Here is a 17,154-nt window from a genome sequence, read left to right as displayed (position 1 = left end):
TAATAGTTGCTTCCTATTTCACAGGTTTATTGGGTCCAAATGTATTTAGAGCTTTTACTTATTAGAAGCCGATGCTATTAAAAAATCTTGGTACCATAAAATTAAGTTAAAATTCACGATATAATGTCCTCTAAACTTTTCTTCACTTATACTGTTGGTTACAGGACGATAGTGCCCGTGTATGGAACTGTTCGTCTTCTGCTGACCGGCTCACACCGTCCAAACTAATCGTCCAGGAGCTTTCAGAATACATGAACCCTCGTCTCTGTTCTGGTAACAAGGTAAGGATGTAATGGTTAGATTAACATCATTTCAGAATACATGAACCCTCGTCTCTGTTCTGGTAACAAGGTAAGGATGTAATGGTTAGATTAAAATCATTTCATAATTAGTTTATCATTGACTGAAACTGATTCAGAGATGAAAACTTTAGAATGGGATATTCTTAATCCAGATCGGTTAATTAATCTGGAGATTAATAACAAGAGGAGAACAAGCATTTTTTAATCTGGAGATTAAGAAAAAGAGGACATCAAGCATTAATTCCGATATCCACCATTCAAAAGTTTCCAGCTCAGATTTTATTGGATAAGTGGCATGAGAGGGTTTCAAAACTTACAGAATTTATTTGATTCAAACATTTTAGATTGAACCGAATTAATAGTTTTCTGATTCAGGAGTCTGTGCCTGAAGTCAGGCCCCAGGAGGGTATTCAAGGTAGGGTTGGGCATCAATTTGAACTGCGTTTTTATTCATTTTTTACTCTGACCAAAGATGTTAATTTATTCTTTGGACAAAGAAAAAATGTAGAATAAAATAAAAGCTAACTTATATAATTTACAATTTTGCTGCACAGTGAGACCCATCAAATTGTGGTTTATGAAGACGACTGGTAGGTTCAAGTTAAAAATTTAAATAGTCTAAACAGCATGAAATACAGCAATTTGCTGTTGGACACATTCACATTCCACTTTCTAAGTTGTTTTTGTAACAACCTGTAAAACTATTTGCTTTATAACAGCCTCGAATACTCCTAAGATTACTTAAATGTCGTCTTATTCCACAGTTTATGAGTCTCACTGTATGGGACAAACTTCTCAAGTTCTTTTAGCAAAGTAATCCTCGAATTTTTAAGAAAACTCTGCCCAACCCTAATTAAAGGTCTAGCCCCGAGTTTGACCCGTCTAAGTGAAGATCTGTTGAAGCTGCTGACCGCTAGAACAGGAGATTGGGATCTTCAGATTATCTGCAGAGACGAGAGAACGGTTAACTGTCATAAACTAGTTCTTCAGGAACTCAACAGATGTCTCATTTAATATTTTTTAATTACTAGGGGGGGGGGGGTAGACAGACATATAGTCAAATGCATTATGCAGATGTGTGGGCAAGTCTTCTTGCAATCTCCTGGAAGGGCTGAAGGCTAATAATTGTCTTCAAGGGACTACTCCGGACTTCGGAGAGGAATACATAACTATATAGAAGGATAAACTGAATTTGGACTACAGTGGGCTTTACAGGGGATAAAAATATTTTAAAGAAAATACATTTTTCAGGGGGGGATTTTACTTACTTGCCCCCCCCCCTCCTCCTCATGGCTAAACCCCTACCTACAAGGACAAGATGTTGAATTATCCAGGCCCGTTGTCCTGTCCTACTCAGAGGAATGGTGATAGAGGAGGACAAAACAAGGGAAACAACAAAATTATGAAAAAAGAAACAAAAATATTTTTAATTCTATTAAAAAACCGTGAATACTCTGATATTATTTAATCTCTACATCTTATAAATCTGCAGGCTTACACCAATGATATTTCAAACTGTGACTATTTCGGCAGAATTCCTAAATAATAGTTCGAAACTAAAAAGGTCTGGGAAATTAGTTGACAAATATTCGAAAATCAAAATTTTTGGCAAGTAAACAGTTTTGTTGATTTTAAAGTTTAAACCCAGAAATGCGCAAGCCACTTAATGTTTAACGATGTCTCTACTAAAGTGGCTTGCGCATTTCTGGTGTAGGAAACCAATGTAATAAATATCAGAGTTTAAGAATTTTTTTTTGTCTCACTTTAGTACAAAGCAGTACATCGTTCTTAGTGAAACAGATGAACTCATAGTACAGGTACATTTTACAGTTATTATAATAGCGGTTTTATAATAAACAATACACATAGTACACACATTTGCTGTACAGTTTGTACAGCTTTTATAATATAAGTTTATATAATAAATTTAGAATACATGGAGTACATACAGGTACATTAGCTGTACAGTTTTTACAGTTTTATGATATATGTATTAGAAAACAGAGTACATACAGGTATATTTGCTGTACAGTTTGTACAGTTTTTATAATAGAGGTTTTATATTATATACAGTGATAATCAGAAAACTATGAAAAAGGACGGCGACATGTTAGCACTAATTAAGTGTATTTGATGTTGTTTCAAAGCAAATAGTTTAACTAGACACTTATTAACTCAATAGTTCTGCACAATTGCCGTGTCTCATGTTAAAATCATAACCTGAGTCTAAAAGTCGTCTTCCTATTCCATAGTTTTCTGATTTTTACTGTAGAGTAAATATATAGTTGAGTTAAAGCGGCATCATGGTGCATTGTGTTTTCCGATCATAATTCATGAACCCCTTGACCGATTTGACACAAATTTTGATTGGGGAACTCGATAAAACCAGGGAAATGTTCTTTGCTTGGTTTAAACGTTCTAAGTCGAGTAGGTTTTATTTTAGTTTAGATTTCCAGGACAAGCTGGGTTCCCAAGCTAGTATTTATATATAACACTACCTGTCAGCTATAAATTCATCTACACTGGCTCAGCAATGAAAAACACAGTGTACACTAAGGGAGGGTTATCAGGCGGTAAATTGGGGGATGGGGCGGGGAGGGATGTACACTCTAGTATTAAACCTCTATTGAAGGATGGGGCGGGGAGGGATGTACACTCTAGTATTAAACCTCTATTGAAGGATGGGGCGGGGAGGGATGTACACTCTAGTATTAAACCTCAATTGTTTTGGCAAATGTGGAGTTAAATGATTTAACACAAATCAATGATTCAAACATCAAACTGTATTATCACTATTTCTACCATTTGAGAAAATAAGAAGTCATTTTTATTTATTTTTTCGGAATAATGTAATTTTTTTAGATTGTTCTTGAATATATCTATGGAGGGGTTTTCAATCTTCATAAGATTACTGACAGGTTCCTTAAACTTTATTATATTATTTATCAAACCAATAATGTTAATTAATTATTTTTTTATTTAAAGGGGCTGTAGACGTTATTTTAAGTGTCCATTAATGGTTGACGGGATTTTATTATTTTAAGTGACTTGTGGGTTTCTGCTAAGAAACAACGTAGGGTTTTTTTCAGAATTAAACACTTTTGTGGGAGAAAAAACAACAGTATGGATCAGGTTTAAGTTTAAAGAGTATCGTTATGCATCAGGCATTCCCCTTTTTAATGGTTTAATTGGTTTAATTTCAGGTATCAGCTGCAAGCGTTGAAATCACTCAGCCAAGATCTAGCACTCCAGGAAATGTTGAACTGCATCAAAACTATTCAGGTACAGGGTGTTACACAGGACATGATTTGAAGATCGTAAATCAAGAAACTAAAATTTTAACTTTTAGGTACAATAGGATAATTTGATTTAATGAAATTTCAGTTAATAAAGCATGTTTTATTTTTCAAAATCTTTAACATGGCACAGTGGTTTGGGAGTTGCGCTTCGGAGCATATTTAAATTGATCCAGTGGGTCCAGTGCTCAAGGGAGCACTGGACCCACGAAAGGTTCATGTCAACAAAACCAGTTGGCGTGATCAATAGTAATGGAGCCAGTGCTCCCTGTTTTACAAAGGAAAATTTTTAAATCGTATTACCAAGGTGAAATGTTGGATGTGCATCAGCCTTACCACTTGGCTGCTATACAGTATTCATGCATTATTTGTATTGCAAAGTGTTTTATTTTACTTTATTTTCAAAGCTATATATGTTTGTAAATTAACATGTTTCACTTTTATTCTATCCTATTATAAAGCTTGGTAACTAACCACCACTACCCTAGGATGATCATTTTAGGTTGTATTTCCAATAGTTCAAAGAAGGTTTTTGGGAGAATTTTTCTTGCCTGGTTCATTGGATCCATAATTTACCAGATTCTTAATTCAAAATAGAACTGGGATGTATATGTATAGCAGTAACCTGTCCATAGGCTGATGATGAAGGATTCTTCTAAGGCCTTCTACAAAAGTAGAACCTAACCATTTCAAAATTATTTGCGGCATTCATTCTTCGACCAAATTTTAGAAGTAAAAATTTCCGGCATTTCTAAATTGTGGTCTGCCTTTTTTTGTGAATTCAAATTTACCGGAAAAATAAAGACTATTATTCAGATTTAGACAATTTTGGTTTTATATAATAATGAGACATGATTTTGATCGATTCTAATTCAAAAAAAAAAAAATTTACCAACAATGGTACTTTTACAATTTTTATTTTTTATTTTATTCGTTTTATTTGATATTATCTTAAATTGTGAAATAAACTTATCCCACATGTATTTATAAAGGAATTGATGATGATTGATTCTGTAAATGATATTGTTTTTTGTTTGTTTGAATCTTTCAAATAATCTGTAAATGAATCTGTAAATGAATCTGTAAATAAAACTTAAAATGAATTTGTAAATAAATCTGTAAATGAATATGTTAAGATTGATGATGTGGATGAGGATGAAGTTGAAAACAACGATGCTCCTGGTGTTGGGTCTTCAGGCAGTGCTGCATCACGTTCTGCAACTTCTCCAGATGATGCTCTTGAAGCTGGCGAAGCTTCTGGAACTCAAGCACTTGATGCTCTTCTTGATCAACTTAGTCAAGGTAGAGATTCACACCAAAACCGCTTAAACCTTTGGCTGATATATCCTTGTTTTTTCTTGCTAAAAATAGATTTTTTTCAATCGTGGTTTCTTCCTTATAGTGACATGCGGATTTGTGCTTGAGCTGCATCAATAAAGAAAATTGAACACTTTTTTTAAGATAAAAAAACGACGATTATTCAGACAGAGATTTTAAAGGTACTGTTGTGAATCAGCTCTTGAAATACAATTCTTGAAAAGGATGGGGGGGGGGCACATGAAATCTTATCTACAGTTCTTTCAATAATAACCTTGATTGAGGATATACCTTTTTTGCCATTGAATTTTTTACTTCTGGTCCCAGATCGGCGGAATACACAAGCAAATTTGCGCAATTTTTCGCGAAAGTTTGGAAACACTAGTCTTGCTGTAAATGGTTTCAATATTTTAATGTATAGACAATGACGAAAAGGAGGATAGAAATGAAGGAGATCTAACTGAACGTCCTGAAGCTGTTCTTTTAATTGAAGAGAATAAGAACGATAATGAATGGGAGTCATTTTGCGAGGTAAATCTAAAAATAGCACAATTTTTCTTTTTAATGAATTTCGCAGATTTTTCTGTTTTCATTTGCAAATTTTCTAGATTTTGGTAAAATAATTTTTTTTCAAAAATTTCCTTTTGTTAGGTATTAACTCAGAAGCGCAGAAAAAGCTTGAATGATGAGGATTCTGATGAAGAAAATAAGGATACAGAACACGATGATTCTCCGGTTAAAGATCGGGGATTTGATGAGCAGAAGAATGATAGTTTCGAAATGGACATATTTGATGATGAGGACATCATGGAAAATGAAGTAAACTCTGCAAGGAAAGAGATTGAACCAGCTCTATTAGAAGTTACTAAAACCCCAGCAAATTCTCCAGAATCAAGGAATAGTGCATTTTTTACAGAGTAAACATTGCTTTTTTTTTTAATTTTTATTTACCATCAAAATGTTATGAATCTTAAAAATGATTAAAATGATACTTACAGAGTGTGTGTGACTTCCCCAGACATGTTTGCGGTTTCAGACGATGAAGTTGAAGATTTCCAGCAGAACCCTCAGGATAATCCAGAAGATGCATTTCAATCTTTGACCGCGGGAGCTCGGATAGAATCTCCTATTTTGCTATCCTCAAGATCTCCTTCAAAGTCACCTTTTCAACCATCACCTTCCCCTAAACCCTCTTCACCTAGACCTATTCCAAGACGAAGCCTCTCCTTCCAAGCTGAACCACGTGGCGCCCTTAACAGCTGTTCTGATGTTCCAGAAACTTCGGCACGATTGGAAGACAAGTCTTTATCTCCGGAACAGCTGGAGCCAAGCGGATCATCCTCAGATGGCTGCAGTCAGCCTGTTTTCTCCTTTCAGGCGTCAACATCACTGGAGATGTCAACTCCTGTGAACAGGAAGAGAAAACCTTCGTCTTGTAAAGGAATAGAAAGCAGAAAAAGGAGTAGATATGAGGACAACGGTAGCCATTTAATAATTCTTTACATACCCTTTAAATGCCCTCTTTTTAGTGCAATATTTTTCTAATACAAGGCCCTTATGTTTTTTAACCTTTGAGATTCGTAAATTTGTAAAATTTTATGCCGAAATCTCAGATTTGACGGTTTTTAGATTCGACAAATAAAAATCTAACGAAATGTGAGTGATTTCTGACAAATTTTTATTCCTAAAAAGCCTGTACGCAGTTTCGAAATGTTTTCAGTGAGTACGATTTTACGAACAAAATGTTTTCCAACAAAAAAAACTTTTCATTTATGTTTAATATTTTAGACGATTATCTTCCAACTCCTGGGAAGCCAAGAGAACCAGTTTTACCTAAAGGTTAGTTAATGGTAATTTTTAAGTTTTTTGAAATAGACAGTCAATGTGTCATATTTTTTGCTCTAGATGTATAATCCTGAAATAATGAGAAAAAAGGCTAGAACTATTTAGTAAATAATTAAATCCTAAATAAGAGTATATTTAGATACACATTTTTGAAACACTAGCCTGGGAACCCAGATTTGCCTGGAGTTTTTCCTTCAAATATCAACGTTATTTAACTTTTAAACCAAGCTACAAACATTCCTGCGGTTCATGAGTTATGATGATATTATCAATCATGATCTGTTCTTACTATTATATTTTCAGATGCTACTAAAGTTATAACTGATGAAGCTGAAGAGCTCTTGAATATTATCAAGCATGATCTGTTGCAAGGATGTAATGTTAAGGTAATGTAACCATCAGAAGAAATCTTATTGTTGTAATCGTCCTATCTTCATCACCGAAGGTATATTGAGCTGTTGAACCTTCTGACAAATGTAGCTGAGCACAAATATGCGCTGTCCAGTGTCCACTTAATTTTCCTATTTGTCGACAGGGCAGGGCAGAATCAACTTTTAGAGTTGCATGTCCGATTATTGAAGGTACTCACTACCCTTCAAACCTTGCACACAGATGTGGAATATATCTTGGGTTTGTATCTTAAAAGGTGTTGAAATCTGACAATTCCCTTCTCTCTCTCTCTCTCTGCTAGACACCACTTTTATAAAAACCACAATCGAAAATTATCAGTTTTTACGAGATAAAAACAAGAATGCCTTCGTCAATTTAGTTTAAGTTTTAAGGGTACCGTTGTGAAATTTACAGGAAATAACAGTCCCTTTAATCTTGTTTTTTTTTCAGGATTGTTTGGAATCTTTGCTTGAGCAAAGTGTAACTGTTCCTCTTCTCCTCAAAACAGGTTTTTTTTAGATTTTTTTTACAAAATTTGAAAATAAAGCAATGAATTTATGTTAAAAGTTTAGGCGGGACTTTATGTTTTTTAAACGGGATTTTTACTTTTTTGTTTGTTTAAGGTTTAAATTCAATTGAACACTACCCTAACCGAAAACAAACTAATAAGTTTAAAGCTCGGATCGAAATCATTCTCATTCATATTTTTTAGGAATCGGAAAAGTTGTTCGAAAATTTAAAACACACGACGGAGAGGTATAATAATAACAAAATCATGATAATAACTAAATCATGATAATAACTAAATAATTTTGTTTTGGTTTTAAACATATAAATGTAAAATGTGAACAATATCAATTAAAAATGTCCAAGCTTAAACTCTAAGGTTCAGTAAAGGAAATAAGATTAAAAGCAACCCATGGATTTGATTTCATTTAATTAAATCTAAATGTTACAATTGCAATTTTAAAAAATGAAGCCTTATCCTTTTGTAATATTTCGTAAAGGATTTTCCCAAGGGTATGTGCAATTTCCTAAGCGGCAAATTCTCGAGTGTGTCTTACCCGCAGCGCTCGGCCCTAAGCCTGTTCTAGCCGTGACGCACGGCCCCCTTGCCCATCTTAGCCACAACGCTCGGTCCCCGATGCAGCCTGCGGCGCCTCAGAGGGCCTAACATAACCTTTGGGAAGTTGCCGCTTGGGAAATTGCATACTTGGGAAGTCGCCTTTAAGGAAAATGCTTTAGGGAAAGTACCTAACACCTTTTTAAAGTAAAACGAAATATTTACGAATTTTGGAGATAACTCGCATAGTTTTTGTTCGCAATTTTTAACAAAATATTTTCGGTCAGTTAGATAAAATGGACAAAAAGTGCTTGGTTCCTGGAGCATGGTTTTAATTTTACAAACTTAACACTTTGTTTTAAATAAAAATTCATGTAAAGGCATTCGCCAGTTTAAAGGGACTGTAAGCGTAATTTTAAGTGACCCTCCATGTAAAGATGGCAAAACAGTGGTTCTTGGAACCTGTATGTGATAAATACTGTGGAAGATATTGTTGATTCATGCAACGGTAAAACCTTTATCTGATCACCATAAATGTGCAGAATTATATCGTCGTTTCTGAAGACTAAATTGTCTAATTCTGACAATATCCTCCATTGTATTATAAGCACAAATCCGCAAGGTCACTTTACAATGATATAAATGATAAAAAAATGGAAGCTGTTGCACAAGGAGCTTAGACATAGCTTAGACTCTTGGCAGTTTTGAATAAGAAACCAAAAAAAATTATAAACATTTCCAATTAAACTCTGTTGCCTTGAATCGCCTCAGTGGGCGGAAGATCTATCATATATATCAATTTATAGAGTACCCACGGTTGGAATCATGCTTTATCAAACAACGCTTTAAGTGGTGCTGTTGTGAATAGTTTAAATTGAGGTTAACTTGAAACTACGTCTACAGTCCCTTTATATAATATTATAGGTTGGGACCTTGTCCCGTCGTGTTGTCAAGAAATGGTTACATCTAGTGGATCAGTGTGATACAGATCTAGGAATTCTTAATCGAAAATATTTAATGTTTAAAAGTTTAAATTCTCCGTTTTCTTGAAAATTAAAGCAGTGCTTAGGATACGGATCCAGGGAGCAAAATACCAACCAAACCAAATTAATTTTTTCCTTCAAACACAAATTGCAACTGTAAACTAATGAGCGGTCATTAAAAAAAATGAATAATCTCTGGATCTGGTTTTGGATTCGGATCTGCGTCAAAATGAAATTGATCCTAAGCATATTGAAAAGTAGTCCTTTGATTGTATTTCTGTCTGATTCTGTCTAATTATATATGAACCCCTTTGTTTGTATTTCTGTCTGATTCTGTCTAATTATATATGAACCCCTTTGTTTGTATTTCTGTCTGATTCTGTCTAATTATATATGAACCCCTTTGTTTGTATTTCTGTCTGATTCTGTCTAATTATATATGAACCCCTTTGTTTGTATTTCTGTCTGATTCTGTCTAATTATAAATGAACCCCTTTGTTTGTATTTCTGTCTGATTCTGTCTAATTATAAATGAACCCCTTTGACTAACATTTTTCTGAAGGGAACCTCTGTAATCCGTGAGTATTATTATTTTTAGCTTGGTTTAACAATTTGTAGTTGAGTGGGTTGATTTTATAGAGGAAATTTCCGACAAAGCTGGGTTCTGAAGCTAGTAGGTTGATAGTGTGAACAGGATTGTTTAATTGATATTTTCACTATGAGACGGAAGAAAACTAAAAATGAGAATGCGGGAATTTTCTAAAACTAAAAATAACAATTCACATCTGGTTCTATCATTTTGCAGAATCAACTGAATCTAATATCTGAATTATCCCTTTCATTTATATTTTTATTTTATTTTGCAGAATCAGCTGAATCTAATATCTGAATTTTCCCTTTAATTTACATTTTTTTATTTATTTTGCAGAATCAGCTGAATCTAATATCTGAATTTTCCCTTTAATTTACATTTTTTTATTTATTTTGCAGAATCAGCTGAATCTAATATCTGAATTTTCCCTTTAATTTACATTTTTTTATTTTATTTTGCAGAATCAGCTGAATCTAATATCTGAATTATCCCTTTAATTAACATTTTTTTATTTATTTTGATTAAGAATACTGAAGGGGTTCAACTACTAAGCCAGCAAAGTGCACAACAAACCCAAGAAGAAGATCAAGCCTCAAGAATACATCAGAAACAGTCACAATCAGACACTCCAGACTTTAGTCCGAGTTCTGACATGCCAGATTTCAATCCAAGTCCTGAAATACCAGATTTCAATCCAAGTCCTGAAATACCAGATTTCAATCCCAGTCCTGAAATACCAGATTTCAATCCCAGTCCTGATAAACCAGAATTCAATCCAAGTCCTGAAATACCAGAATTCAATCCCAGTCCTGAAATACCAGATTTCAATCTAAGTCCTGAAATACCAGAATTCAATCCCAGTCCTGATATACCAGAATTCAATCTCAGTCCTGATAAACCAAACTTTCCCAGTCCCAACTTACCATATGTTAATCCTGGTTCCGAATATCCTCCCTCCAATTATAATCCTGATCATGCATCTGATGACCTTGAGTCCCCAGAACTGAGGTCAGCAAACGACCGCATGGATAATGGCCGACCTTTGAAGACTCCAGTTAACAAAAGGAAAATAAAGATTTTCAATCATTTGTAAACTGCCTTCCTATATTTCTGCAAAAAAAAATAACATTTCTTCATTGTTGACTTATTTGTGGCCTTCTGACAAAAATATTACATTTATAACCTGTAGTTTCACTTATTCTTTGAAGTTGAGATGTATGTATTATGTATTTCTGTACTGTTGGATTCATAAAAATGTGGAATAGGAAGACGACATTTTATCAATCTTGTGTGTAATTGTAAAGCAAGTAGTGTAAGCAGTAGCTTTAAGATCTTTTTATGAAATTAAAGGGGTCAATGTACAGTGTACAGTGTATAGTGTACAATGTACAGTGTACAGTGTATAGTGTACAATGTACACTGTACAATTACTGTGTTTCATGTCCGTTGCAATCTTTAATATAATAATTTGAGCTTTGAAGTAGTCTTCCTATTCCAAAATTTAATAGGTTCCACTGTATGTTTGTATGAAACCGTTTTGTGCGTCCTAGATGTCTGCTTTCAATTCGTGTTTTCAATGTGCATTGTGCGTCCTCATTGCGCGTACTTGTTGAGTGTCCTCATTGAGCGTGTTTAATGTACCTGTTCAATTTTGGTCCTCAATGTACGTTCTCAATGAGCGTCCACGTACCCATTGTACGTTCTCAATATAAGTTTCTTTCCCATGGCTTGAGATTGAGAAGTCGTAACTTCTGCTATGTTTTCGTTTTTGTGTTCTAAATATGTTGTCACATTTAAGAATTCAGTGCTGCGTTAGATTATTAATCTTTATTTTGAAGATTATTGCTGCAGGATACTCCTAAGTGTACTCCGAAACCGAATTATGAGGTAAAACATGTACAGTGTAGAGTGTATAGTGTACAGTGTACAGTGTATGCTTCGAGCTTCAATGAGTACAGGGTGACCCACTCTAACGATGAAACTGTAGAGACAACTGGGCATATTTTGTTAGGCATAATATAGTAAATTCATGGATCAGTTAGCACTGAAAACAGAGGCGGGTAAAACTGGGGTCTTTCTCTCCTTTCATCAAAGAATTTTTCCCTTTCTCCATTTACATGTCTTTCTCCACCACCATGTTTGAAAGTTTTCTTTTTACTCGCTGACTTCTGTTAATCATTTTTTTACATTTTTTCTAGTCTATGCTGACTCCTGAACTGCGAGCGGAACTTCAACGGTTCGGATTAAAGGTGATATTAGTATAACTGTTATGTGATTAAAGGTGATATTAGTATAACTGCAGTTATGTGATTAAAGGTGATATTAGTATAACTGTTATGTGATTAAAGGTGATATTAGTATAACTGTTATGTGATTAAAGGTGATATTAGTATAACTGTTATGTGATTAAAGGTGATATTAGTATAACTTTTGAATCCAGAAATCTATTCGTCTGATGGTGATGGACCAAACCTCTGTAGAGTAAAAAAGAAGATGTTATTTGTAAATAAATTAATATTTAATATCTTATGAAAACCAGGTCAAAGGGCCTTTCGACGAATTGTAAACACATTTATTAAAAAATACTTTTGAATCATACTTTTACTGTACAGTGTACATTACAGTGTACACATTTTGGCTTGTGGAACTGCACTGTGTAGTCTACAAGGTGTAATTTCAAGTGGTTTTTAGTTTATTTATTATGTCCGATGTATTATGGTTCTCTTGCAAGATCTTTCTCCAATCAAGTATTAATTATATATCAATATTTTTTTTAAAGGTGATTATTTTTATTTCTGGTATCTCTCCAAGGTCATTTGCGCATTTTTGGCTTTAGCAGCAGCACCGTAGAAATTAACAGAAGCACTTCTCAAGTGAGAAAACTGACGACTTCGATATTTTTGTTAAGATAAAGGTTCAAGAGTACCGTTGTTAATCTGACATGACAGAATTATCAATATTTAAGGTTGTACCTCGAAGAAAAGCTGTTCAGTTTCTAGGACATATTTACAATGAAACTCATCCAATTGTAAATTACAGGTAGATTGATATTTATAATAATTTGTCTTAAAATCTTTTTTAAAAGTTGATAATATTGACAAAATTTTCAATTGGGAAAATTTTTTAAAACTAATTTTTCTGAATTTTTTTTCTAATATTGTTTAAAATTACATTTTTGCAATTTTTGTTTTTAATTGGACATACGGTACAGACACTGTACAGTACAGCGTACAGTGTTTTTTGTGCAGTGAATTATGTACACTTTGTACGTAGTGTCCAATTTACTATTTTATATATGCCATGTACAGCATGCAGTGTACAGCATGCAGTGTGCAGTGTGCATATTTTGAATTTGTTTAGTGGAGGCAGTGTAAAGAAAGGATCACCAATTATCAATAAGAATCTTCAACGAAATCAGAAAATACCCCGAAAGAACAAATCTCCGAAAAAGAGTAAGAAATCCACCAAAACTGCAGCAGAACCTAAAACTTCCAAACATGTTGTGAAAACATCTAAAAAAGAACAGAAAGAAAAAATAAAGGAAGGATCTGACGTTGAAGGTAATTCTCATTTCTCTTTGACATAATTTCGATCATTGATACCAGTTCATTCGATAGCTAACAATATCTAATACGCATAAAATTGCTAAAATGTCGTCTTCATTTTCCACACAATGTACAGAACTTAGGAGTAATTGAAAGAACAAATAAAATGTCGTCTTGACAATGTGTTTTATATTATTATACCTAAAACTTAGAAATTGTAAAAATATATAAATAGCCATGAAATATGCGGGAACAGTTTTAAAGAGCTCCATATAATACAGTGAAACCCTTAATAAAGAAGACATCGGAAGAATTTATCAAATGTCGTCTTGACAATTTTTCAATGAGTTTTATTCTATATCACGTAAATTTCAGTATTTGCGAAAATAAATAAATAGCCATGAATATGCGGGAATAGTTTTAAAGAGTTCCATATAATCATTTAATTAAAAAACCAAATATCTGCAATATTCCATTATCAGAAAATGAAGAATACGACATTTGATGAATTCTTTCGATGTATTAGTTATTAAGGGTTTCACTGTAGTTTATTTGAATAATAAATATCTTCATCATTCCATTAGAAAACGACATTTTATAAATTATATAAATGTCTCCTAAGTTCTAGGTTAAACTGTATATTAAACTTTTTGCGGTTTCTCCAACAATGCGTGAAACGTCGTCTTTGTATTCCAGGTTTAGGAAGACGACTTTGAACGTCAATTTATGGTTTTAAATTGTCCTAAGAATAGCCGACACATCAATAATTTGGGTAGTGTGCACAAACAAACCATTTAGCTAAATTAGTGATTTTTGAGTTACTATGGTAATTACTTTTTGCGATGTTTCAACATCAAAATGTCTTCAACGTATTCCACACAAAATTATGGTTCTCTAGATGGGAGTGTATCAGAGGGTGAGGATGAGGTCACCTATCTAGGACTAGAGGAGGAAGAAGAAGAGGACTTTATGTCACAGGTTCTAATCATTATCTATCTATCTATCTTCTATGCCTTCCTAATAGCACGAATGCTACCAAGTACCCACCCCTCCTTGCATTCCGGAGTACGTAAATAACAGAGTTAGCATGACATATGATGCTAACTCTGTTATCTCGAGTGGAAGTAGCCGAATCCGTGAAGCCAAAACTACCGTGACCTGTATCTATCTATCTTATCATCTGTCTTTCTATTATGTATTTATTCATTTATTCATCTAAATCTATACATAAATATATTAATATCTATCTTTCTATCTGTTTATCGGTATATTTATATATAGATGTTTTTTTTCTACACATCTACTTAACTTTCTATCTACAGGGTGTCCATTGAAACTCTTAGTATCTCCGGTAATATTAACAGCCCAAAAAAGGCAGACCACATTTTGGAAATACCACGACTCGGATAATTTTGTGGTTATCGTTTCAAGTATCATACATGAGAAAGTAGGTTGAAAACTGAATGTGTCAAAAAGATTTAACTATCTAAGACGACTTTCAAATCGTCTTGCTTCTGTCATGTTTCGTGGGACACCCTGCATCTCTAATAGTTTATTAATGTAGATTCCGAATGATTTGACTCTACATGATCAGTTAAAAACTTTTATAAGAAGGTAAAAAAGGACAGGACAGAATTTAACAATACAGAACACAACCAGACAAGATTGGGCAGGATAAGACAAAAAAAAACTAGACAGGCCAGGAAAGAAGTCATGACGGGTCAGGACATAACAGGGCAGAACTTGACAGGAAACTACAAGATAGAACCAGACAGTACAAGAACAAATAGAACTAGACAGGACATGACTGGAATAGACTTGACATTACAGAACATTACAATATAGTACAGTTCAGTGTTCACTATATATATCACAAGCTAATTTTTAAGCTTGATTTTGATCAATATAAGATGTTATAAGGAACTTTCACATTTGTTTACGAAAAGAAAGTGTACTGCTGTTTATATTTATCCCAGGAAAGTTTTCTGTTTTGCAAATAAAGATATTGGAATTCTGGGGATTAATTTTGATTACGATCTACGGTGTTACCTATAAAATTAATTGTGGAATAGAAATAATGTATTTTAGATAGTCTAATAAACATTAAACACAGCATTGTACTATCGTGTGTACTATCTGTGTACTATCGTGTGTACTATCGTGTGTACTATCGTGTGTACTATCGTGTGTACTATCGTGTGTACTATCGTGTGTACTATCGTGTGTACTATCGTGATCGTGTGTACTATCGTGTGTACTATCGTGTGTACTATCGTGTGTACTATCGTGTGTACTATCGTGTGTACTATCGTGTGTACTATCGTGTGTACTATTGTGTGTACTACCGTGTGTACTGTACACAGATCCATTTCAATTCCTAAGTTTATTTTTAAGCTACTTGTTTAATTAAACTATTTGCTTTATAACAACGTTAAAAAAAAGATTGCTTAAATGTCGTGTTTCTATTCCACGGTTTTATTGGTCGCCCTGTATTAACTTTTATATTTTTTTTAATAATTTCATTTAATACTATTATGTTTACAATTTGTTTTTAATAAGCATATATTTTTACAATCTTAACTGGTACAAAAATTGTTAATTGAGGCAGTATACATACATTGTATGTTCTCCTCATGTTTACATTTCACTGACAGGACATTTCACGGACAGGACATTTCACAGGTAGGACATTTCACAGACAGGACATTTCACGGACAGGACATTTCACGGACAGGACATTTCACGGACAGGACATTTCATGGACAGGACATTTCAGAGACAGGACATATTATCATTTAATAGGTGGGACATTTCATAGAAAGAACATGTAATGGATAAAGACATTTTATAGTGGTACAAACCAATAAATTGTACTTTTAGGACCCCCGACTTGTACCAGACAATACTCTGTTATGAACCAATTTGGTTAACTGAGTTCATTGCTCAAATTAAACAGGTCAGTTCTAGTCTACAGTGGGACCCATATAGCTGTGGAATATCAAGGCTGGTCGAATTAATTTATGATTCAATGTTTTTACAATGAACATGAAACACAGCAACTGTGAAGTACAAATTTTATTGCATTTTATATTTCTACTAGTTGTAAAACTATTTGCTGTATAAATTGTCAAATTTTAAAAACTCAAGACCCCCATCAAAAAATACATACGGTGGTAGGCGATTATATCAATAAAATGAAGACGACTTTTCTATTTAAGTTTCAATTGTGAACACACTTTTTTCGAATTACAAGTTTACAAGTAATAAAAGAGAAGTTTTTGATTGACACATTCTCTTTGTTTTCATGTATTTGTTTATCCATACTGTTTTAAAGTTTGATATAAGTCGTTTTCATTATACTAATGTAATCGCCTACAATTGTAGTTATTGTCATAATTTTAAGAAGATTAGAGTTAAAAACAGTTTTTTTTATTAATTTGACTTAAGCTCATTTTTTTCAGGCTGGAATAAAGTGCACAAAACTTCAGATTTTAGACTTTTTAGACAAGGAAACCTTTTTAGAACTTTTAGAATACTTGAGAACAAAAAAATAAACTTTAATTTATGATTTTTTCAGTTTTGAATTAAATCGATAAAAAGGTATTTTTAAGGAGTGCATCAATTTTAGGTTTGATCGTACAAATCGGAGAAGAGAGAATACGACGAAAAAATCGCCGAAAAAGTCTCAAAAAAACCGAGGACGACCAAAACAATTGACAAATTTTAGTTGAAATTCTACCACTGTGATAAATTTTATGTATTTGTAAAAACTAGTTCTTAACAAAACAGATTTCCAGTAATAATAAAACATACTAGCTGAA

At 33.4% G+C, this 17,154-nt stretch overlaps 1 protein-coding gene across 2 annotated transcripts in view; it reads left to right on the top strand.

Moving 5' to 3' along the window:
* Positions 1-17,154, top strand: part of LOC111713819 (uncharacterized) — a 22,232-nt gene extending 5,078 nt beyond the window's left edge. Inside the window, exons 10-35 of one of the 2 annotated variants that reach the window (XM_023488765.1) lie at positions 165-281; positions 678-717; positions 1,162-1,292; positions 1,637-1,689; positions 2,071-2,119; positions 3,165-3,220; positions 3,506-3,584; positions 4,735-4,900; positions 5,337-5,446; positions 5,567-5,811; positions 5,914-6,395; positions 6,704-6,754; positions 7,064-7,146; positions 7,601-7,658; positions 7,863-7,906; positions 9,138-9,207; positions 10,325-10,853; positions 11,627-11,675; positions 11,987-12,037; positions 12,754-12,827; positions 13,149-13,348; positions 14,232-14,311; positions 14,898-14,947; positions 16,214-16,289; positions 16,795-16,842; positions 16,945-17,154. In XM_023488765.1, the coding sequence (XP_023344533.1) occupies positions 165-281; positions 678-717; positions 1,162-1,292; positions 1,637-1,689; positions 2,071-2,119; positions 3,165-3,220; positions 3,506-3,584; positions 4,735-4,900; positions 5,337-5,446; positions 5,567-5,811; positions 5,914-6,395; positions 6,704-6,754; positions 7,064-7,146; positions 7,601-7,658; positions 7,863-7,906; positions 9,138-9,207; positions 10,325-10,853; positions 11,627-11,675; positions 11,987-12,037; positions 12,754-12,827; positions 13,149-13,348; positions 14,232-14,311; positions 14,898-14,947; positions 16,214-16,289; positions 16,795-16,842; positions 16,945-17,064 (3,111 nt within the window). In that variant the 3' untranslated portion in view covers positions 17,065-17,154. The remainder of the gene's footprint in view (positions 1-164; positions 282-677; positions 718-1,161; positions 1,293-1,636; positions 1,690-2,070; positions 2,120-3,164; positions 3,221-3,505; positions 3,585-4,734; positions 4,901-5,336; positions 5,447-5,566; positions 5,812-5,913; positions 6,396-6,703; positions 6,755-7,063; positions 7,147-7,600; positions 7,659-7,862; positions 7,907-9,137; positions 9,208-10,324; positions 10,854-11,626; positions 11,676-11,986; positions 12,038-12,753; positions 12,828-13,148; positions 13,349-14,231; positions 14,312-14,897; positions 14,948-16,213; positions 16,290-16,794; positions 16,843-16,944) is intronic. The other variant, XM_023488766.1, reaches the window with a different exon arrangement.

The sequence above is a fragment of the Eurytemora carolleeae genome, unplaced genomic scaffold (genome assembly GCF_000591075.1).
Source record: "Eurytemora carolleeae unplaced genomic scaffold, Eaff_2.0 scaffold1176, whole genome shotgun sequence".
Classification (NCBI taxonomy): Eukaryota; Metazoa; Arthropoda; class Copepoda; order Calanoida; family Temoridae; genus Eurytemora; species Eurytemora carolleeae.
This window is presented reverse-complemented; position numbering and strand designations above follow the sequence as displayed.